At 45.0% G+C, this 23,123-nt stretch overlaps 1 protein-coding gene across 2 annotated transcripts in view; it reads left to right on the top strand.

The window, feature by feature from the left end:
* Positions 1-3,660: 3,660 nt before the first annotated feature.
* The window catches only part of LOC113406991 (NEDD8-conjugating enzyme UBE2F), a 135,075-nt gene continuing 115,612 nt past the window's right edge, over positions 3,661-23,123 (top strand). For both annotated transcript variants that reach the window (XM_029912064.1, XM_026654011.2), the window contains exons 1-2: positions 3,661-3,740; positions 8,868-9,001. In XM_029912064.1, coding sequence (XP_029767924.1) covers positions 8,884-9,001 — 118 coding nt within the window. In that variant the 5' untranslated portion in view covers positions 3,661-3,740; positions 8,868-8,883. The remainder of the gene's footprint in view (positions 3,741-8,867; positions 9,002-23,123) is intronic.

Below are 23,123 nucleotides of genomic sequence, written 5' to 3'. Positions count from 1 at the left end.
AAAAACATTTTTGCTCTTAACAAGACACAAATCCACAGTTTGAGAACTGCAAAACTAAGATGGTATCTTCTAGACTGAGCACTGAGTCTCATTGCATACATAGAAAGATTAACCTAAATAATCTATACAGAAGCCCCTGGAACCGCATAAGATTGGGTCCCTAATCCATGAACTATTGGAACTCATTTACAAAACTTTTCTTAAACATTACATGAATATATTGTCTCATACTATAGAATTAGAATTTATAATCCCTATTCCATGAAGAGAGATCTCTGAGCTATAATGTATCTTAATTAAAACTATCTTCAGATAGTTTTTTTCCCCCTCAAAAAGCATTTTATCAAAAAAATCTGATTTAAATTTAAAAAATACATTTTTTAAAAATCATTGATTTTTATCCACCCTGCTTTTTCTAACCTGTGCTACAAAACATGGACTTTAGATTGTGAATTGTTTGAAGCAGGGACGGTCTCTTTGTGTGTGTGTGTGCATGCACGCGTGCAGTGTTTTAGCTATGTCTGTCCCAGCATATTAGAGAGACAAGATGGGTGAGGTAATATTTTTTTATTGGATGAGCTTTCCAATTTCTTCTTCAGATCTGGGGAACTTACTGGATGTCCCCTTAGGCTATGTCTACACTACCGCGGTAAGTCGACCTACGCTATGCAACTCCAGCTACATGAATAATACCTATGGTTGAGTTACCGCGGGGTCTACACTGTGAGAGGTCGACGGGAGAAAATCTCCCATCGACTTACCTTATTCTTCTCGTCGGGGGTAGAGTACAGGGATCAACTGGAGAGCTATCTGCAGTTGATTTGGCAGGTCTTTACTGGACCCGCTAAATCAACCGCCGGTGGATTGATCTCAGAGTGTCAATCCCTGCCGTAGTGTAGACCTGCCCTTAGTAAGTTTCACAGACCTGAAGAGAGCTCTTTGTAAGCTTGAAAGCTTCTCTCACCACCAGAAGTTGGTCCAATTAAAAAAAAAATTACCTCACTCACTTTGTCTCCCTTTGTGTTTGTATGACACCAAGAACAATTACACCCTGATCAGTTGGAGAATCTAGACACTACTATTAAATAAACGATAGCAGTTATGCTCATCCTGTGAGGGAACAAAAACAAAAATGTGCCCAATCAAAACTGACCAAAGCAGCTTGAATTCATAATACTCACAAGCTCATGAGTTGGAGTTAGCCAGAAATTACTCTGTGAATAACAAATACCTTTAGAAAAAAATCAGTCTTTGCACAGAGAAGTCATAAAAGTAGATAGATATGAATTCTGTGTAATGGTTCTGTTCAAATTAGAGTTCATGCTAAGATTGCAGGGCCTATAACCAAGGGGGATATAGTAATATCAGGTACCCCATGAACTCTATGCACAATGGGACCAAATTCAGCTGCAACAATGATAAACTAACCTTACCATGGAACTTCATCTATCACCATAGAATACCCTTCATTTTCATCAGCCCCATCCCCAAACACCCACACAACTGTGGCAGATAGCTGAAAACACTCATTGATGTAAAATTTCAGCAGTTATTTTTGACACTGATGATAATGAAGGCTGTAGTTGTTATGCTTTTCAGGTGGGCCAGCTCTGCTCCACTCCCTAGGCATAGGTCCTGCAATGCTGCCCAGGTAACCTGGCTGAGAACCTCCAGGGGCATGGGAAGTTTATTATTTATACTGTTGTGGGCTGGGTTAAACCTCTTTGAAATTAGGCAGTGTAACTGCTGCCTTCATTTAAAATGATTGTAAGAAGCCATTAAATTTCGTTATGTAGGCAGGTAGCTGAAACAAGAGGCCTCCACCCCAAACACAGGCACTCACTGCCCCAAACTTGCAGGGTACTTGTGGGCAGATGGGTTGCTCTGCCTATTTTTTGTGAAAGATTGTGGGTCTGAAAGAAAGCAAGGGCAGAAAAACCAAGGGCACACTCAGAACAAGCAGTGGGAACCTCGCCCTGAGAAAAGCTAGGGACAGGTCTACACTTAAAACACTGCATTGGCCCAACTGCAGCATTTTAGTGAAGATGCTTCTACGCTGCTCCTGTTGGTGTAGTTGTCACCTCCATGAGACGCAGTAGCTATGTCGGCAGGAGAAGCCCTCTGGTTGACAGAGTGCTGTCTACACCAGAGAGTTCAGTTGATATAACTGCGTTGCTCAGGGGTGAGGATTTTTCAGATTTTTTGAGTTATACCAATGTAAGAGAGCTTTTGCTGACTGGAAATGGAGCTTGGAGCTGTAAGTGAGCAAAGACCCTGTCTCTTGTTTGATTCCTGCTGTGTTCATGGAAACAGGATTTTGTACATTCTGTCAACAAATATGATTACATCAATTACTCTGCTCCATCATCAATTTCTCCTTCTAACTGGAACAACCCCTAGGGCCCTACAACTTTGGCTAGCCGCATGGGTCAAAAGAGGTAACTATATTAGTCCTATCTAAGAACTCCAGTTGAGGGTCAGAGTCCCATTTTACAAGCAGTTTATAGGCATATAACGAAAAGGACAATTCCTGCCGCAGAAAGCTCACAATCGCCATGCCAGGATGGTGGAGGTGCGTTGGTAGGATGAGGTAACAGTAAATCAAAGACAGCTTAGTAGAAGAACAGAAATCTCAGGTCATCACTTGCGGAGCCAATGGCTGATGGGTTTGATTTGTTGGCATCACAGCAGAGGTTGGTTTTGAGGAGGGTTTTATGAGAGGAGAAAGTGTCAGTTTTACAGATTCTGACAGGGAGTTTTCATCATGCATCAGAGGCAGCAAGGGAGTAAGCAAGGAGGTACTAGAAGGAGAAGGTGATTGAGGTTGCTGTAATTCAAGGGTTCTCAATTGTTTTCTTCCCGAGGCCCCCAACATGCTATACAAATTCCTTGGCCCACAAGAAGTGGGTTGTAGCCCACGAAAGCTTATGCTCTAATAAATTTGTTAGTCTCTAAGGTGCCACAAGTACTCCTGTTCTTTTAACTGTTTTTCTGCATACCCAGTAGCATAAAAGCCAGGACCGCGGTGCATTAGGGGACAGCAAGCAGGGCAACTGCCCGTGGCCCCACGCCCCTGGGGCCCCCTCAAAGCTTTGTTGCTGAGGCCCTGGGCCCCAGCAAGTCCAAGGCCTGCCCTGTTCTCTAGTTTATTCTGGCAGATCCCCTGAAACGTGGTTGAGAACCAGGGCTGTGATTGACAGTGGAGACACGGGTTAATGCCTGGACAAGCTAGTGGAGCTGACAGAGGGGGGCTAGCGGGTGATGTGCCTTAACGGCAAACCCCAGGCTCTCTGTTGCCTGCCGTGGAGGGACAGACACAAGGAGGCGATGGAGCAAGGGGCCGAGCAGAGCCTAGCAGCGGGTAGTGCCGGGGTGGTCGGTAAGCGGCCCGCAGGCTCAATTCAGACCCCGGACGCGGGCCAGGCGGCTCCGTACCTCGGGGAGATGTGGCGCGCCCCGCGCTCTGGGACCCCCCCCTCCCCGGGGCTACGAGCCGGGGCGCGCCTCGCGCTGGGACCCCCCCCGGGGCGCGCTCAGCACCTCTCCCAGGCGAGACGCCGCGCGGCGGGGCGGGGCCAACCGGGGCTGGCGCGCGGCAGCGGCGGCTGCTGCTAATAAAGTTGGTGTTGAAAGAGCGGCCCCGCCCCCACTTCCGGGAGCGCCGGGCCGCGGGGCGGGGCCGGGCCGGGCAGGCCGGGATGGTGGGGGACGCTGCAGCCGGGACCTGACTCGGTGCCCAGGTGAGTCCGCCCGGCCCGGCGCCATCCAGCGCCCCTCCCCCCAGATAGACCGGCCGAGGGACGCTGCCCCCTTCACCCTCCCCCGAGATCCCAAGGGGGCCGGGCCGAGGGACGCTGCCCCCTCCCCCAGGGGGACAGGCCGAGGGACGCTGCTCCCTTTCCCCTCTCCCCCCCCCCCCCCCCGGGGGGACGGGCCGGGGGACAGGCTGAGGGACGCTGGACCCCTTTCTTTCCCTGCCCCCCCTCCCTTGGGATGGATTGACAGATGCTCCTCCCCCTTCCTGCCCCCACTGGGACAGCTGGATGTTTCCCCCTCCGCAACCCCCTGCCTCTCTCCTCTCCTCCCCCTGCCCAGGGATGGACTCTGCCTCCCTGTCCTGCCCCTCCCACAGGGACAGACACTGCTCCCTTTTATCTCCCCCGCCCTGGGGACAGACTGACAGAGTTAATTAGGAGCAATTCCGTGTAGACAAGCCCTGAATCTGCCAACTCACAAGAGCTCCCAGCTACCACCTGCCCTGTTTAAATTACGCATCTCCATACATCAGCTTTTCTCTCCTGCATCAATTGATCGTTTTGGAATCTCCCACATGATCAAATTAACACGTTTTGGGGGCTCTTCTGTCCTGTGTTCCTCCCAAATAAATTCTGGCCTCTCCCCATGCCCTCTTCTCTCCCCTCCTCCCCCTGTTAACAAATTCTGAACACTTCCTGCTCTGCCCCATTAATGCAGTCTGGGGGACATTAAGGCCCAGTTCCTCAAAGGCATTTAGGAGCCAGCATGTAAAGTAGTATGGATTAGATGAATGGACTATAAGGTGGATAGAAAGCTGGCTAGATCATCCGGCTCAACGGGTAGTGATCAGTGGCTCCATGTCTAGTTGGCAGCCGGTATCGAGCGGAGTGCCCCAAGGGTCGGTCCTGGGGCCGGTTTTGTTTAATATCTTCATTAATGTTCTGGAGGATGGCGTGGATTTCATCCTCAGCAAGTTTGCAGATGATACTAAACTGGGAGGAGTGGTAGATATGCTGGAGGGTAGGGGTAGGATACAGAGGGACCTAGACAAATTAGAGGATTGGGCCAAAAGAAATCTGATAAGGTTCAGCAAGGACAAGTGCAGAGTCCTTCACTTAGGACGGAAGTGGCTAGGCAGCAGTTCTGCAGAAAAGGACCTAGGGGTTACAGTGGATGAGAAGCTGGATATGAGTCAACAGTGAGCCCTTGTTGCCAAGAAGGCTAACAGTATTTTGGGCTGTATAAGTAGGAGCATTGCCAGCAGATCGCGGGATGTGATCGTTCCCCTCTATTCGGCATTGGTGAGGCCTCATCTGGAGTACTGTGTCCAGTTTTGGGCCCCACACTAGAAGGAGGATGTGGAAAAACTGGAAAGAATCCAGCGGAGGGCAACAAAAATGATTAGGGGGCTGGAGCACATGACTTAAGAGGAGAGGCTGAGGAAACTGGGATTGTTTAGTCTACAGAAGAGAAGAATGAGGGGGGATTTGATAGCTGCCTTCAACTACCTGAAAGGGGGTTCCAAAGAGGGTGGATCTAGACTGTTCTCAGTGGTACCAGATGAAAGAACAAGGAGTAATGGTCTCAAGTTGCAGTGGGGGAGGTTTAGGTTGGATATTAGGAAAAACTTTTTCACTAGGAGGGTGGTGAAGCACTGGAATGGGTTACCTAGGGAGGTGGTGGAATCTCCTACCTTAGAGGTTTTTAAGGTCAGGCTTGACAAAGCCCTGGCTGGGATGATTTAGTTGGGAATTGGCCCTGCTTTGAGCAGGGGGTTGGACTAGATGCCCTCCTGAGGTCCCTTCCAACCCTGATATTCTATGATTCCCATTGAAATCAATGTAAGTGAGGCACCTAAACACCTTTGGGGATTGGAGCCTTACTCTTGTCCAGGATCTGAGGGGACAGGAGCTACTCTTCCCCATGTGGTCATTCTGTTCTTTATCCTACCCTTCTGGGGAAAGTAATAGGTGCTCCAGCTTTTCCCTTCTTCACTCTCACTCCTTGTAAAAGTAGTAGTGCCTGTGCCACTCATTCCTTGTTCTTCCTCTCCTCTTCTCTGGGCTGCGCTCTGGTCCTTTCTCCTCCCTCCAGAGAGGTGAAATTGGTGGTTTCCCATCCTAGCTTGGCTCACTTTGCCAAGCAAGATTTATATTTCCCCTAGGTAAGTGGATATTTCAGGACCAGATTTAGACGCTACTACGCCCAGTGCATTCAAGGTCTTTGCATTTCTTATCAGTATAATATGCCACAAATATGATTTGTGATTTTCTAACTTTATTATTCAATTATTTGCTATATTTTGTTCTTTTCAACATTTCCGTTTTGTTCTTGTTTAATGCCTTCATTTCTCTTTCTGTGCGTCTTCATTACCTAATTAATGCAATGGCATTTTGAGTTTCTAAAGTTTGGCATATAAATCGTAGCCTGGATCCATACTATTTTCTCCCCAGATTTTTGGAAAATAACTGCTTTTACAGGTGTACTATCTAGATTTGCAGGCCTAAAATTTTTCCTTGCCTGTCTAATATGTAGTATAAATGCTAAGAAAGTGAAATAGCTGGTGCACGAATGACAAATTTTACTTTACCGCTTGTTCACAAGAATGGAGCATACAGGTACAGAGCTGAAGTCTACACAGCAAAATCTCTCATCAAGTCCCTCATGTTATATTATAATTAATGTTGCCTTACCGGCCTCCTTGACGCCTACGTTGGGTCTATTTTTGTTCTGACCACATTACCTAGAATATGAATACTTCAAGTGGCTCGTCCTTCTTCACTATAAGTTCATGTTTCTTAAGAATATCTTTAAGGCCCTACTTAACTGTGCCTCTTCCTATTTTTCCAGTTTTAATTCAATTTGCTAACTTGTATGAAAATGGCAAACTGCTTTGCCTTCACTAGAATTTTACCTTGCGATAATCTAAGTCAAGTTACTAACGTAGGAACACATCCATTTTCCTCCAGTGAAGTCAAAGTCTTACAGCGTGTGGTTTCCCCAGGCTTTGGTCCTGGCCTATATCAAAGAGCAATTTTCTCTAGAACTACCAGTGGTCTTGCATAAGTGCCTTCTGGCTGTTTAGCATATTGATTAGGTTTTGTGTTTGTAATTTTCAAGCACTGTCCTTTATATGCCTTCATACAATGGAGGTCCATAGTGATATATCACAGAAATCTTCATCAATTCCTTTAAGGGAAGACTGATGTAACAAAATGATCGCTTCTTATCTTAGGAGCTGTGGCTGGGCCTCTGTATCTATCCAGATGCTTAAGGTTTGTCTACACTATAAAGATTATGCCAGAATAGCTGTAGCCATAGCTATACCAGCATAACTCGATAGTATAGATCAGGAATGGGCAAACTACGGCCCGGGGGCTACATCCGGCCCTCAAGCTCCCGCCGGGGAGTGGGGTCGGGGGCTTGCCCCACTTCGCGTGGCTCCCAGAAGCAGCGGCATGTCCCCCCTCCGGCTCCTACCCATAGGGGCAGCCATGGGGCGCCGCATGCTGCATCCGCCCCAAGCACCACCCCCACAGCTCCAGGGGCGGTGTCTGCAGACAGGGTAGCACACAGAGCTGGCTGTCTGCGCCTACGCATAGGAGTCGGACGGGGGACATGCCGCTGCTTCTGGGAGCTGCTTGAGATAAGCGCTGCCTGGAGCCTAACCCCCTGCCCCAGCTCTGATCCCCCTCCCGCAATCTGAACCCCTCGATCCCAGCCTGGAGCACCCTCCTGCAACCTGAACCCCTCATCCACAGCCCCCAGCCAGAGCCCTCACCCCCTTCCGCACCCCAACCCACAATTTCATGAGCATTCACCCAGATGTGGCCCTTGGGCCAAAAAGTTTGCCCACCCCGGTATAGATACACCCAGCATGACAGATGGGGTTTTCAGTCAGTATAGGAACACCACCTCCCTGAGCGATGGTAGCCAGACCAATGGAAGCATTCTTCCATTGTCATAGCTGAATCTATACAGTGGGTGAGGTCAGCATAGCTACATCGTTCAGGGGTGTGTTGGTTTTTTCCCCTCCACACCCCTGCCCAATGTAGCTATGTCAGTCTACCTTCTAAGTGTAGACCAGGCTGTAGGGCTCCACCACCCCATGATGCACTTTCTAAATGTGAGGGGTTAGGTCAGTTTAGCTGTCTCGGGGGTGTGGATTTTTCACACCTCGAGCAATGTAGTTATACTGACCTAATTTTCTACTGTAGACCAGGCTTTAGATGGCCCTCATCACCATGTATCGGAGTGGTGTGTCTCCATCCACTATAGTTGTTTGGAATGCTGGCAAGTGTGAGGGAGGGCCTGGTGGGAGTGTCTCTTCTTCACGCCCTGCTAAGGGCATTTGCAGCAAAAATGGAGATTTCATATTATCCCTCCCTACAAGGGGATAGTCCCCTCTCCCCTTTCTGCAGGGTCAGAACTGATGAGAGGATTCTCTTTGAATGCAGTACTTAGCAGCTATAGAATATTAGCTTCCAGGGATATGCAAATACCCTTTAATGCTTTTAATTACTTAAAAAGATTCTGTGACCACCCCACTCCCTCCACGGTCAAGCAGGAGACATATTCTGTGGAGCCAATGACATCAAGAAGTGGTATATTTTAGCTGATTAGCAGAGTGAAACTTCATTGGAATCAGAGTGAAATCTACTGAATGCGTTAAAACTATTTTGAACTATCTCTACTGTAATCATTTGCACTATAATTTAATGCACTAAAAGTCAGCTCCTTAGTATTTCCACCTGAAATTGTCTCAAGTTGTCCTGAGCACCATAGTGAAGCTGACCTAAGTCTCTATGTAGGTCATGCTACCTCGATGGAAGAGTTCTTCTGTCAACCTAGCTACCGCCCCTCAGTGAGGTGGATTAACTACACCGACAGGAGAACCCCTTCTGTCGGTGTAGGTAACATCTACATGGAAGCACAAGAACCGTGAAGCTATGCTGCTGTAGCCTTTCAAGTGTAGACAAGCTGTCAGTAGGATACCCTGGATTCCACTTGGCTCTACATTTAGTTGTAATTTGAAACTTTTGACTATTTTGTGACTTTATCTGGCACTTTGAACTGTAGTGACTAATCTTATTTTGATGCCTGCGTTCCAGGTTGAAGATAGCAGTAATGCTAACGCTGGCAAGCAAACTGAAGCGGGATGATGGTGTCAAAGGGCCCCGTACATCCAACCCAGCTTCTGATTCTACTCGGAGAGTGTCTATTAGAGATAAATTGCTTGTAAAAGGTAATTGATCCTTATGTTTAAAAGATTTGCTGTCCCATTAAATATAGTTACTTCATCAACTGACAAAACTAAATTCTGTACACAAGAGTTTATATCAATGTTTTTAAAAGGGCTTCCTTATGTCACAAGGGCGTTGTGAAGTTAAATGCATTAAAGATTGTGAGAGACAAGATAGGTGAAGTAATATCTTTTATTGGACCAATTTCTGTTGGTGAGAGAGACACGCATACGACAATTACAGATTTTAGGCACTTTGAGATCTACTGATGAAAAGTGCTATATAAGAGCTAAGTATTAATACTACTATTACTGTTATTTGGGCGCATATTACTGTGCACTGTATATTATATAAGCAGTAATTTCCAGATCTGAGATTCAACCACTGAAATGTTGAGTTCAAACTTTGTGTTACTAGTAGCCACTTAGGTGCAAGTAATGCCAAAAAAAAAAAGTTCTGTAAATAGACCATTCTTTTATATTATTTAGTGCTAAAGTTCAGCGTTTGACATCACAGTCATCAAATAATCAATTGTGATTATATGGTGACAACATTAGTATTACTGAATAAACTGGACAAGAAGATTAAGTTGATTTGGAAGGAAAATATCTCTGTTAACAGAAATATAGGTAACTGGCTATGACAGCAAAGCACGTTCTGAAAGTAAGTGATGGATGGAGGTAATTCTCAGTGACTTCTCAACTATGATTAAATGAAATCTTTGAACATTAATATCTTTGAAATGAAAAAGAAATAGCCAGTTCAACAGACGATAATGCTACGGCCCATTTTGGGTCAACAGAAAGTTGTGGGTAAGAAATGTGCTGCTGAAAATTAAAAAAAAAATAAAAAATCTACATCTTATTGATCTCTAATAGATGGGCTTTTGTAGACTGCAGCGAGCTGGATATCAGTCTGTGGGAAGATCCCCTAGTTTCTGCAGATTTCTGCTGCAGCAGACTAAAAATTTTGCAGCAATTCTGTGTAAGTGGGGAAAAAAGGCAGTGGCCAGTGAACAAAATATGAAAATGAATAATAAAATCAGTATAGCATTTTTATATTAAAATCGATAAAAATTTTCCTGCTGCCAAATCTTGTGTGGTACAGGATATTGCATTTAAAATCTCACAGCACTTGGCATTTTGAGGGTGGGATGTGGCTTAACTCCTCTTTTCCCCATCCTTGCAACACTACACAGCTTTTCACTACCCCAGGTGTTCCACCGCATATAATAATGGATAACCTGGTTAGGTTGATGTTTTTGCTAAAAACAATTAGCAGTGAATTTATCAATGTTGACCTGTAAGTTGTCATAGTGAAGTTCCATGGTCTGTTCAAATGCAACAGTTCATATTTCTCAGTCCCATTGTTTCAGGATTACTCGAAACTGACCTCAGCACATCAGTTTATATTCATTTTGTGTTGGGCATGTTACTTCCCAACCATAGTGCTAGAAACCTGTCTTTTAAAATGAAAGCTTAGATTCTGTCACATAACAGCACAGCAGGGAATAGATTTGTTGTAAATTTTGCATCCTCCTGTAGTCCACATTCAGATTCTCCTCACGGCCTATCTTCCTTCATTTGTGTAGCTGGGTAGGGGGGAGGTTTCAATTCAGGTTACAGATACTTGTGACCACTGTTCAGGTCTCTCAAAAAGCTTGCCAAGAGCATCTAGCTGAAAGAGTTAAAATGTGGATTTATTATTTGCTTTGCAGTTTAGCTTTAAGCGTGGTTCTATGTGCCCTGTGTGTTAAAGGAAAATGGTGATGTAGTATAAAGTACATTCTAATCACTACTTAAAAGAGTAAAATACTATATTTAAAAAATTCATTTTCTGTCAGATGAATTTTCATAGCACGCTTAATAATGGCAACAATGTACTTTAATTACAAAAATGTAGAAATATATATTCATATTCTTCCTCCTGCAGTCAGTGGGAAAGTGATATAAAGATATAGCCGTTGCTGTAACCATCACTAACAAACTTTAGTAAACTAAATGTTAGGCAAGTTACAAATCCCAAACTGACAATTAAAATTAGAACTAAAAGCAACGAGCAGACAAATGTCAACCACAGCAACCAATTACACTGGTCTACAATTTTTGAGAAGTCGTGTGCTTCAGAGATAAAATGTGCTATTTATTATGTATTTTGATGGGCTGAATTCAAATATGACAATTAAAACAATTGATTGGCTACTGTTTCTAAGATATTTAAGTTTTTACATTTTATATCTATGTATATTGTGTAGATAGTAGAGTTTTAATCATAAATTGTAAACCTAGTTTCTTTTCATGTGTTTATGGTTGCTTTACATGATAATATTTCCACCTGTCCTGTTTATGTAACACTTTAAAAATCAGCAAAAGGGTTATATAAATAAAATGTATTATGAAACAAAAGGCAAAAAAGTATTATGTACATAGTTTAGTCCTATTCAGTGTCTACTCGGCGCTTCTTGGCTTGTCTCTTGTATTCATTAAACGGAGCATCTCTTGTCACTGTCCAGCAATAGTCTGCAAGCATTGATGGGCTCCATTTGCCCTGATAGTGTTTCTCCATTGTTGCAATGTCCTGGTGAGATCGCTCGCCGTGCTCGTCGCTCACTGCTCCGCAGTTCGGTGGAAAAAAATCTAGATGAGAGTGCAAAAATTGTATCTTTAGTGACATGTTGCAACCAAGGCTTTTGTATGCCTTGAGGAGGTTTTCCACCAACAACCTGTAGTTGTCTGCCTTGTTGTTTCCGAGAAAATTTATTGCCACTAACTGGAAGGCTTTCCATGCCGTCTTTTCCTTGCCACACAGTGCATGGTCAAATGCATCATCTTGAAGCAGTTCACGAATCTGAGGACCAACAAAGACACCTTCCTTTATCTTAGCTTCACTTAACCTTGGAAATTTTCCACGGAGGTATTTGAAAGCTGCTTGTGTTTTGTCAGTGGCCTTGACAAAGTTCTTCATCAGACCCAGCTTGATGTGTAAGGGTGGTAACAAAATCTTCCTTGATTCAACATGTGGTGGATGCTGAACACTTTCCCTCCCAGGCTCCAATGACTGTGGGAGTGGCCAATCTTTCTTGATGTAGTGGGAATCTCTTGCACGACTATCCCATTTGCAGAGAAAACAGCAGTACTTCGTGTATCCAGTCTGCAGACCAAGCAAGAGAGCAACAACCTTCAAATCGTCACAAAGCTGCCACTGATGTTGGTCATAGTTTATGCACCTCAAAAGTTGTTTCATGTTGTCATAGGTTTCCTTCATATGGACTGCATGACCAACTGGAATTGATGGCAAAACATTGCCATTATGCAGTAAAACAGCTTTAAGACTCGTCTTCGATGAATCAATGAACAGTCTCCACTCATCTGGATCATGAACGATGTTGAGGGCTGCCATCACACCATCGATGTTGTTGCAGGCTACAAGATCACCTTCCATGAAGAAGAATGGGACAAGATCCTTTTGACGGTCACGGAACATGGAGACCCTAACATCACCTGCCAGGAGATTCCACTGCTGTAGTGTGGAGTCCAACAGCTCTGCCTTACTCTTGGGTAGTTCCAAATCCCTGACAAGGTCATTCAGTTCACCTTGTGTTATGAGGTGTGGTTCAGAGGAGGAGGATGGGAGAAAATGTGGGTCCTGTGACATTGATGGTTCAGGACCAGAAGTTTCATCCTCTTCCTCGTCAAGTGAGAATGATGCTGGTGCATCAGGAACCGGCAGTCCTTCTCCGTGAGGTACTAGGCGTATAGCTGATGGAATGTTTGGATAATGCACAGTCCACTTTTTCTTCTTTGACACACCTTTCCCAACTGGAGGCACCATGCAGAAGTAACAACTGCTGGTATGATCTGTTGGCTCTCTCCAAATCATTGGCACTGCAAAAGGCATAGATTTCCTTTTCCTGTTCAACCACTGGCGAAGATTTGTTGCACAAGTGTTGCAGCATATGTGTGGGGCCCACCTCTTGTCCTGATCTCCAATTTTGCAGCCAAAATAAAGGTGATAGGCTTTCTTAACCATAGTGGTTATACTGCGCTTTTGTGATGCAAAAGTCACTTCACCACAAACATAGCAGAAGTTATCTGCACTGTTCACACAAGTACGAGGCATTTCTGCTCACTTTGGCTAAACAGAAATGTGTCCCTTTGCAAAATCAAACACTGACAAATAAGAGAGCACGACACTGTGATTTCTAGAGCTGATATAGGGCAATTTGTTCAGCAGAGTGATGTAATCTTCGTTATGATTGCATCATCCATGACTTCTAGGAATAACATGATGCAATTCATATCATGTATGACGCAATACCAGCTTCAGATTGCATCATTCATTGTTTTGCCTAAAAAGCAAGTACTGTCCAAACCCAGTCATAGATTTATTCATAGATCCAGTCAAAGATGTATTTTAGTGATTTCTGGTTTAAATTGAGATCCCTTCCCTTTATAACTCACTTATCCTCCGCCATTCCCAAGTCAAGGGTCGTATATACTGACCCAATAGCATATCTTGAAAACTAGAGCCAATCAACAATTTTAAGCATCGTTTTCGTTCTAAAGAACCCAGAATTAGTAAAGTTTGACTACATTTATTTCAGAAGCATTTTGGCTGTAGAGTAGTGTTATTAAATAAAAATGAGCCTTATGTCACGACCAGAGTTGAACTGGTCCAGAGGGAGAAATTCTGGGGGATGGGCGTGCTGGCCATCAAGGGAACCGACATCAGAACAAACAAGCTGATCTTAACTATTGCTGTGGGTACAGGTGGAGAGGGAGTCTTTCAGGTAATTGGGTCCTGGAAGATTTGAGGCTTAAAAGATAATTCACTAGCACATTCATTGCACAGGTCTTGTCTAAACTAGGTACATTTCTGGAAAGTTTCCCACTGTTAACATGAATTCAGCTGACCGGGTGTTGTCAGTGTGATGAGCCTTAGTGTAGATGGGGTTTCAGCTGCTGATGTGGTTTTCACACCCTATTATTTAGACCTGCAGGGAGCAAATTTTAATTGACAGGGAACTGATAAACTGTTGGCAGCCAAAAGCCTGTATACACTAGGGCTTCTAACATTGCAAACAACCGTTCAGCTGAACCAATGTGAGCAATGGTGAGACATTCTTCAAAACTCTTTCTATTTTAGAGGGGACAATGATGACTCACCCTGTACTCAACTTCAGGCAGCTGCACTATGCTCAAGCCAAAGCTTCTGGGTGAATTTTATGGGGAACCCTAAGTAGAAACAATTACCTTAATTTATTTAGCCTGGAGGTTTTCCACTTGCACAGTATGTCAGGAAGGAGTGATCAGTCTCCTGGGAATTGTGTACATTAAAGGCAGTGATCCAATTGTTTTTTACTTCACGTATTGTCTACAGTGCAAGAAATAAATACTCCCTGTTCCCAATGGGTGTCAGCGAGAGATGATGTTGAACCAGTGCTGAAATTCAGGTTACAGATGCTGTGAGTGTAGATAGGCAGGAGCAAGCAATGTTCAGCACCATTTTCTTTGTCTATACGTGTAGCTGAACCAGTATTAAACACAATTTAACTGTATCTGTTACCTGTTGCTGACGTTTCTTGTCAGTAACATATGTTTTGTAGGTTTCAGAGTAGCAGCCTTGTTAGTCTGTATCCCCAAAAAGAACAGGAGTACTTGTGGCACCTTAGAGACTAACAAATTTATTAGAGCATAAGCTTTCGTGGGCTACAACCCACTTCTTCAGATGCATATATGTTTTGTAGTGCAGACAAGGCCTCAAAATCCAGGAGTAGTGATGAATCCAACAGGATACCCAGACTGTAAAGTATTTTGGTGATAGGTGGGCATTCCTTTAATTGGTGCAACATCTAGCCCATTCTACTAGATGTTTTACACTTTCAACAAGCTATCACTTCAGTCTTGACATGATCATCACAGCCAGTTCATTTTCATGTAGGTGTCGATTTTGGCCAGGCTGTGGGGAAGGAATGAAACAGTAGAATCTGTGTTTGGTGAAAGAAGTGGAACTGGATATCGTTAGCATACTAATCACACTGCAGCCTAAAAAATATCTAGCTATCAGCCAGCTGTCACAAATAACCCAGATGCCATTTTGACCATCTGATGTAGATTGGGACATAGTTGGCCAGGGGCATGGCCCCTAACCTGATTTTTAAAGGTTTTAAACACTGTCTACACTAAGTGCAAACAATATTTTAAAGAGCACTTCATTTGAAAGCCACACTATCTAGAATGTTTTAATTATCACCTTTTTTCTAGTCCAGATGAGATCTTAATGAGTTTGAAGACAGCATATGAATGAGGTGGTAACCTTAACATCTAACAACTTAAATATCACCACTAACTGATTATTTTAGCAGAATTATTCTTATCAGCTAGGTATTACCATAATCAGTTGTTCTTGGATGCACTAGTGGATATAGGAGGTTAAGATGGCCTCTCTAACTTAAGTTTTAAAAGGTTCTGCTAAAAATGAGGGGGCCTCTCACCCATCCTTTTGGTCACTATCTATCTGTAGGCTTGCCTTTGACCAATCCCCTGTGCAACGGTTAATATTATTATTAATGCCAATACGAGTCATTGATAAGGCTACGATTATGTCACGGAAGTCAGGGAATCCGTGACTTCTGTTGACCTCTGTGACATTTTCTGCCCTGGGATTGGAGCTCTCAGCCAGCCCCACCCACGCAGCTCCCAGCACCTGCCCTGGTGGGGGGACCCTGCAGCTGACCAGCCACAGCAGGCAGGGGAACCCCAAGCTCCCATGCACTGCAGCAGTGGGGGACCCGGGAGCCCCAGTACCAGTGGGTGCTCAACCCGCCTACCCCGTTTGCCAGGGATATTTTTAGTGAAAGTTAGAGACAGGTCACAGTCAGAGACAGGCTTCCGTGAATTTTTATTTATTGCCCGTGACCTGTCCATGACTTTTACTAAAAATATCCATGATGAAAACTTAGCCTTTGTCATGGACTAGGAGGACCCTGTTGTGCTAGGGATTGTACAAACACAGAACAAAAAGATGGCCCCTATCCTGAAGATCTTACAGGGGGAAATAATTCTATGGGAGTTAGGATATTGTTTTCCAGCTGTGTTACCCTCTGGCCACTGGTGGCTGCTGTCATGGCTGATAAGCAGTAATTGATGGCGGCTTCTCCCCTGCTAATTGCTTCTGCAATTGATGTAGCACAATTAAGAGCTCCATAATGATTGCCATATCTGGGAGCCAAACAGGAGGTTTGGGGAGAGGAACAGATCAGAACTTGGAGAGATCTGCTGCCTAAAATCCCTAAGAGAGACTGTTCTTTGGGGCTTTCACTGAGGTAATATGATAGAAGAGGAGCAGAAACGAAGCCCAGGGTTAGAAGAATTAGGTGTCTGAGAGTAGAGGAGAACGGGGAGTAGTAGTTCAGGCTGTCCGCTTCGGAAGAGAAGCTATGAGGGGAAAAATGGAGACCAAATAGAAACTAACATAAATTGAAAGAGAAATGCAGAGATGAGACAGATGTACACAGTGGGGATAAAGAGTGATGGAGGGAGCAGGCTGGGGTAAATGAAACAGAGGGCAGAAATAATTGTCCTAAAAGATGCTCTGCATTTTTGTCTCCCCCTCCCCCCGCCTCCCCACTGAGGAATGCTGAATGTAACATTCTTGCCATAGCAACTTGTCTTAGGCCATGTCTATGCTACAAAGTTTTGCTGACGCAAGTTATGTTGGCATACAGCCACCGCAATTACTATATCACTTGTGCACATGCTTACTTGGCTCCTTGTGTCGGTGCAGCATGTACTCACCAGGAGTGCTCATGTTGATGCACAAAGCATCAACATAGATAGGATAGATACCTGAGTGTGCATCACTGTCTTTTGGGTAGTTTTGGCAATGCATGGTGGGGCAGAAATGAGTCGTGCAGGGGTGCGTGGGAGCAAGGGGTGAATTTCCCATAATGCAGTGCTCTATCCTATCATTTTCCTGCCTATTTTCAATTTCCCATGAACCCAGGCATGACTTGTCACTGTCCGCCTCTCTGACAGAAACATGGAAACTGCACAGCTCTGCACTGCTGTCATGTGTTTCAAGCACAGGATGCATGATCCTACGGTATTTGCAGAACCTCAAGAAGAACCATAGGGAACATGACAATTTTTTGGCGGTCAGTTGGTGGTGAGACATAGAGAAAACCAATTCAGGGTTGTTGGTGGGGTTCATGGAGCAGCTGCAAATGGTGGAGCACCACTTCTGGGCCCAAGAAACAAACACTGACTGGCGGGATCGTATCGTAATGCAGGTTTGGGATGACGTGCAGTGGCTGCAGAACTTTCAGATGCACAAGGCCACATTCCTAGATCTGTGTCCTGAACTTGCCCCAGGAATCCACCTCAGGGACACCAAAATGAGAGCTGCACTGACAGTGGAGAAGGGAGTGGTGATCACACTGTGGAAACTTGCAATCCAGATTGCTATCAGTCAGTAGGAGGTCATTTGGAGTGGGAAAAATCCACTACATGGGCCATTGTCATGCATGTGCACAGGGCCATTAATTGTCTCCTGCTATTCAGGACTGTGATTCTGGGAATGAATAGGACATAATTGATGGCTTTCCAGCTATGGGTTTCCTAAATTATGTTGAAGCAATAGACAGTGCATACATCCTCATTTTGGCCCAGAGCCCTTGCCACAGAATACATCAACAGAAAGGGCTACTTTTCCATGGTTATGCAGGCGCTGGTGGATCACCTGGGATTCTTCACAGACCTCAGTGTTGGCTTGTCAGAGAAAGTGCATGACACTCGCATCTTTAAGAACACAGGACTGTTCAGAAAGCTACAAGTGGGGAACCATCTTTCCCACAGATGGATTATTACCATAATGGTGATGGTGATGTTGAAATGCCAGGAGTGATCCTGGGGGACCAGCCTACCCCTTTCTTCCCTGGCTCATGAAGCTGTGCACTGGCCATCTCAACAGCATCCAGGAAAGATTCAACTACAGGCTCAGCATGTGCAGAATGACAGTCGAATGTAAGGACACTAACATTGTTTACTCACCAGATTGGATCTCCGTGTGAAAACAGTCCCAAAGGTTATAGCTGCCTATTGTGTCCTGCATAATATTTGGGAAGCAAAGGGGGAAAACTTGCTGCAGGGGTGGAGGGCGGAGGCAGATTGTTTGACCAGCCAGATACAAGGGCTATCAGATGAGCTCAGCAAACAGCTATGTGGCTCAAGGAGGCTTTGAAAGAGCAATTTAACAGCGAGCCAAATGCTGTGCTGTGGTGTACTGTACTCAACCTGGGACAGCAGTTTGGGGGCCTGTTACGAATTGTGTGGTGCTTGCTGCACATCTGTGTTTATATCAATGACCATGCACATGTTAATGTTGGCGGGGGCGGGGGGGAGGGGTGCTGTACGTTTATGACAACTATAGTGTTTGGCAGTGATCCAGGGTGAAGTGAGTGTACTACTTGGGAGCTGGGTCCCCCATGATCCCTATTGGCGTTTAATGTGTAGTGAGAGCACTACTTTCACTGCCAGCAGTAGTCATACATCATGTTTTGTAAACTAATAAAGATGAATAACTTTAAAAACACAAGCGTCTTATTCACTAACAAAAACTGATTCAAAAAATAATCTGACGAATTTAAAAGTAAATACATTTTCACTTAAAAAAAAATGTAGGAACCTTAATTAATAAACCAGAGGAAGGAACATGGATGTCCATTGTAGCTATGCATACATCAACTGTTGCTGTCACTGTAGGTAAAGCTGCTGTTGCCCATGCTTTTCCCTGGTGTTGAGTGGTAGGGGTAGGCAGGCTGGCCCTGAAGCCATGAGGAATGCTGAGCGGGTGTCAGCGGATTGGTTCGGAGCAGGAATTAGGCCGAGTAATCGGAGTCCGAATGTCAGAGAAACGGGTTGAGACAGAGTCAGAGTCGAAGTCAGGAGTCAGAGCCGAGGGCTGGAACTGGATTACCAGGAGTAAGGAGAGGCAGGAGCAAGGTTGGAACAGGATGGGAACAAAGCTGGATGCAGGGCAGAATCTGGGCTGGAGCAGTGGAGGAGCAAAGCAGGAGTGGGGCTTGGAGAGTCATAAGAACATAAGAATGGCCATACTGGGTCAGACCAAACGTCCATCCAGCCCAGTATCCTGTCTACCAACAGTGACCAATGCCAGGTGTCCCAGAGGGAGTGAACCTAACAGGTAATGATCAAGTGATCTCTCTCCTGCCATCCGTCTCCACCCTCTGACAAACAGAGTCTAGGGACACCATTCCTTACCCATCCTGGCTAATAGCCATTAATGGACTTAACCTCCATGAATTTATCTAGTTCTCTTTTAAACCCTGTTACAGTCCTAGCCTTCAAAACCTCCTCAGGCAAGGAGTTACACAGGTTGACTGTGCGCTGTGTGAAGAACAAAGTCAAGCAAAGGGAGGCAGAGTGTCCACTGGCATGTGCATTGAGCAGCCAGCGAGCTACTGCTGCTAGGTTTAAGAATTGGCCAGCTGGCCTCCTCAGCCAGTTAGGCAGGGCAGTCCATGAGGCAGCCTAGCTGGTTTGTTAGGGCATCAGAAGTACTGAGCAGGTGCAGCTGAGGGCCTTACTCATGACAGAAGGGATGTAGGGAGGCACTATATTGCAGTTCTTCACAGAATGCAGTGAGAGTCAAGCCAAGGATTGTTGAACCTTGAGCTTTGCAAGCGTCTGCAACACCTGAGTTTGGTGTCGGAGAAGCCCCATTATGCTTTGGTGCATCTTCTTCTCCCTTACCTGTGCCTTTCTCCTGTCCACTCTTTCTGTCTCAATACAGTCTGCAATATTCACCCTCCAGGCCCTCTGTTCAAGGTGTGATGCAGCCCTGGCTTGCAGGGTCTTGCAGAACGCATCCTCCCGGATCCTCTGTTTTCTTGTCACCTGGGTCAATCATTTTGCTGGTGTGGAGGGAGTCCCCCTCAAGGCCACAATGGCCACAGCTACAGATAAGACACACCAAGGTTCCATTGTCAGGATAGTAGGAACAAAAAGTGAAATTTAAGATTCAGAACCCTCCCTCCACACTCCCTTCTCTTGCTCCTCTAGTTAAACAAGACAATGTTATCGACACTTCTGCTTTGGAGTTCCTGATTCCCAGTGCCACACTCAGCTCAAGCCATGGTGAGAATGATCCACCACGGGTTAGGGAAACAAGAAGGAAATTGCTTGGTTGCATGAAACTTAGTATAGAACAATGGCACTGAATATCGGCACCGTTTTCCACAGGAGGTGGTGTTAGCTGATACCTTGCCCCAGAGAGTAACAATGGCAGAGAGAACGTAGCTACTGCTGGCATCCTGAAGCTGCTCGACCTCGTATGCTTCTAGCCTGTGTACTGCAATGGTGCCTGCTGAAGTTATCGCCTCCTGGTGTGGGAAAGTGTCCTACCATGGAGGAAGAAATAAGTCTACCATCCCTAGAAACCTTTGGGAGAGGATTACAATGTACCTCCATGGAAGTTTCATTGAGAGCTCTGAGAATTGAAGGAAGAGACATGTGCACATAAACTGTTCCACATGGCCCGTCCTGCCTAATTCTATAGGTGAATGAAAATCTGATAGCAACTCTGTTTCTGTTGTACCGCTACCTCTTCTAGTATGAGAAAATTAATGAAAAGTCAAAAGCTGCGTCCTGCTAATTTGGAGGTGCCGTTCTTGTCTTGGAAAATTTATCTACATGCTTACCCAAGAGTCCTTCCCCTACATTGGGCTCACCCGGCAGGACTGGTAAAACTGTGATCAAGTCAAAAACAGGTCCTGTCCTTCATACTCCTCCTCTTCCTCCTCATCTGCCACTACCACCTCCTTATTGTTCTCGGCAGGGAGCCTGTGACTCTGGTTCCTTGGAGGTATCCACGGTGGTGTGCGGGGTGGTGATAGGGTCTTCGCTATCCAACTTGTTTTAAAAGTGGCAGGTCTGTGGTTGGGCACCAGATTGTTGACCTCTCTGGCCTTCTACTATGCCTGCGGTAGTTCTTTTGCTTTTACATGGCACTGCTGCTGTTCCCTGTCATACCCCTTCTCTAGCATCACCCAAGCAATCTGCTCATAGATGTCTGCATTTCTGTGGCTGGTTCAGACCTGTGTCTGCACAGCTTCTTCTCCCCACAGGCCCAGGAGATCCAGGCTTGGTTTACACTAACCCCCTAATTCGAACTAAGGTACGCAACTTCAGCTACGTGAATAATGTAGCTGAAGTCGACATACCTTAGTTCGAACTTACCGCGGTTCAGACGCGGTCCACACGCGGCAGGCAGGCTCCCCGTCGACTCCGCGGTACTCCTCTCGCCGAGCTGGAGTACCGCAGTCGACGGTGAGCACTTCCTGGTTCGACTTATCGCGTCCAGACCAGACGCGATAAGTCAAACCCAGAACTTTGTTCCCCAGCCGCCGAACTAGCGGCTGGGTGTAGACCAGCCCCCAGTATCTCCTGTCTGCTCCAGGCAGGAGCGCATCTGGAGCATGATCAGCTGGGCAGATGTGCACAACACTGGAGAGCAGATAGAGGTGTGCTCACCAAGCTGGACAACCCAAAAAAAAAAATCATTTCAAAAACTTATGGGGGTTTTAAATGTGGGGAGGTGTGGGGGTTCCAGTCTCCATAACCTTGTCAGTGGAACTCACAATTGTGACCAGCGTGGACAGTGTCGGGCATTGTGGGACAGCTGCTTGGAGGACTGTTGACGTAAATAATGCAGTGTCTACACTCAAGGTGTGTTGACCTCCGTACATTGACCATGGTGTTGTGCTGCAAAGGGAGGTGGTGTTACTATGTCATTGAAATGGGTCACTTATATCAGTGGGAGACAGATTTAAGTGTAGACACGTACATAACTAGGTTGATGAAAAGCAGCTTATGTCAACCTAACTTTGTAGTGTAGACCAGGCCACATACTCTTGCCCCTTCTACTTAGCCACCTGTGTGCTGTTCTCCGCATCTGTTCCTTGAAACTGACAAACTGCGAGCACAGGCTAGTTTTCAGAGACTGGAAACATGGCATTTATAACTTTTCCTGTTCAGGTTTTTGAAAGCCATCAACTTCAGCTGAAAGAGAGAATTCACTTTTTGGAATTACCATATTTTCATTTTTTGAAGACCAGCTTTTGCGTGAGTCATGACTGCTGATAGTGCCTGATTGTTCAAGATGGTCAGTGCTTCACAGGACTGGGCCAAAGACAGATTGTTCTTGAATGATTTAAAGAGGCCAGGGGACTGCAAGCAAAAATACTGTGAGAATTAAATTTTATAATAGTTACATTTATTTAAAAAATAACATGCCAAAGTGTCAGTGATAAAAGTATAATGTGTATGCTTATGGGATCATAAAGACACTTTATTCAGCTGCATTTTTTGAAGTATATCAAAATCTTCATCACACGTGCTCTCATATATTTCATTCTGTTGAAGAGAGATTTGCAGCTTGAAATCTAGTCAAATATTAAAAAAGCAGAACTAATAGTTCTAGGTACTGTGCCTGCCCCATAGGCATCCTGATGAGAGAGAGAGAGACTGACTGACTCTGTTCTGTTACTTGGTGAAAGACTCCCAAAACTGGGAAGTAAAAGAGAAAGTGCAGGTAAATGCACTATGTGAATAAACTGGTAAAAACAGAGAAATTCGTTTTTACTCTAATCTTTTAGTTACAGTAATCCTAGTTGTTACTCATAACAATAGTAAGCAAGAAGATCAAAGGGTGTGATTGAAAGAGAGAGAAAAATACTTTACATTTCCATAGCATTGTCCATCTAAGGATTGGAAAAAAGTTCAATTATGAATTCATATATCTTCTGTTATGTTCACAACAGGCCTATTTCTGAAATGGTCACATAAGGCATTGCATGCTGAAAAGGGAATATGTTTTTATGGATTCATAGCATCATCTTACAGTGAAATGGTGCTTATTTGTGAAGAAAGACAAGCTTCAGGGTAAATTAAAGATCAACACTTAATGATGGAAAACTAAAATGGAATTACATGAAAGTATGTGACAAATACAGTAAAGCCCACATAAATTAGTTATGGTAAGAGGAATTGGAAGAAATCCAAAGGAAAGTATTGTCAAGACTTTCTAGTGTTTAACTTACAAAGG

Source organism: Terrapene carolina, unplaced genomic scaffold (assembly GCF_002925995.2).
Source record: "Terrapene carolina triunguis isolate 2854851 unplaced genomic scaffold, T_m_triunguis-2.0 Scaffold175, whole genome shotgun sequence".
Classification (NCBI taxonomy): domain Eukaryota; kingdom Metazoa; phylum Chordata; order Testudines; family Emydidae; genus Terrapene; species Terrapene triunguis.
The sequence above is the reverse complement of the archived record's forward strand: the minus strand, read 5'-3'. Positions and strand labels throughout refer to the sequence as shown.